The following is a 1,116-nucleotide window of genomic DNA, read 5'->3' as shown; positions in this document are numbered from 1 at the left end:
TTACCCTGGTGTCTTGGGCAGGTTTAACAGAGCATCTCTGATCAATGTGGGCTTCCTGGAGAGTGGCAATGACACAGACTACATTGCCATGCATGACGTGGACTTGCTGCCTCTCAATGAGGAACTGGACTACAGCTTCCCAGCCACTGGCCCTTTCCATGTGGCATCACCTGAGCTTCATCCTCTCTACCACTATAGCACCTACGTGGGTGGCATCCTGCTGCTCACCAAGCAGCACTACCGAATGGTGAGGCTCAAGTTGTTCCCTTTTCTTGGAGGGGCAGCTCCTGACATTCTTGCTCGGAAAATATCTGTTATTTATCTCTATTTGGGGGAGCAGCATTTGGGAAAGCCAGCCTGCTTGCTTAGTCCTGATACGCTGTGTTGACTGTCTTTGGTCATAAAGAGCACCACCCACATCTTGAAGAGTTTTAACATAATTGTGCAGGCTGTGCCTTTGTAAAGATGACAGCATGTTTGTTGAAGTGAAATGCTTAACAGCAGCCTTGCTGTCGTTGCAGTGCAATGGAATGTCCAACCGCTTCTGGGGCTGGGGCCGGGAGGATGATGAATTCTACCGTCGTATCAAAGGGGCTGGACTTCAAGTAAGAATGCCACATGCCTCTCACTGGAGGTGGGGCAGGGCGGGACAACACTTGGTCTTCAGGGCTCCCTGAACCCTACTCACCTCTTCCCATAGAAGTATATTGTTTAGACAGGTCCTCTGCACTGCAGTGAGATTTCTGCATACAACGAAGATGCCTGTCCCAAACCCCCCCCCCCAAAAAAACCCCTAAGATGCCTGTCATCAGACAAATGGTACACATGGGCTCTGCTATTTTATTTCAGCTCTTCCGGCCCTCAGGGATAACAAGTGGATATAAGACCTTCCAACACCTGCATGACCCAGCGTGGCGCAAGAGAGACCAGAAGCGCATTGCTTCCCAGAAGCAGGTGGGCATTTCTCTTCTGGCCCATCAGTGAATAGAAGATGTGGAGTTTGTGGAATACTGTCGCATGCCTTGCACTGTTTCCTGATTATTACTTCTGTTTGAGCTGTTTGTTTAGTTAGCAGTTCTTTTTGCTCAGTTCTGTTCTTCGCAAGCAACCAGAGGG

At 49.6% G+C, this 1,116-nt stretch overlaps 1 protein-coding gene across 1 annotated transcript; it reads left to right on the top strand.

Moving 5' to 3' along the window:
* Positions 1 to 19: 19 nt before the first annotated feature.
* Positions 20 to 954, top strand: LOC107125262 (beta-1,4-galactosyltransferase 7; the record flags this gene model as incomplete). Its single annotated transcript, XM_015428708.1, has 3 exons — positions 20 to 247; positions 522 to 605; positions 850 to 954. Coding segments are annotated over 3 exons (417 nt in total), but the record flags the coding sequence as incomplete, so codon positions are not given.
* Positions 955 to 1,116: the final 162 nt, after the last annotated feature.

Source organism: Gekko japonicus, unplaced genomic scaffold (assembly GCF_001447785.1).
Source record: "Gekko japonicus isolate JY-2015 unplaced genomic scaffold, Gekko_japonicus_V1.1 scaffold33183, whole genome shotgun sequence".
Lineage (NCBI taxonomy): Eukaryota > Metazoa > Chordata > Lepidosauria > Squamata > Gekkonidae > Gekko > Gekko japonicus.
The sequence above is the reverse complement of the archived record's forward strand: the minus strand, read 5'-3'. Positions and strand labels throughout refer to the sequence as shown.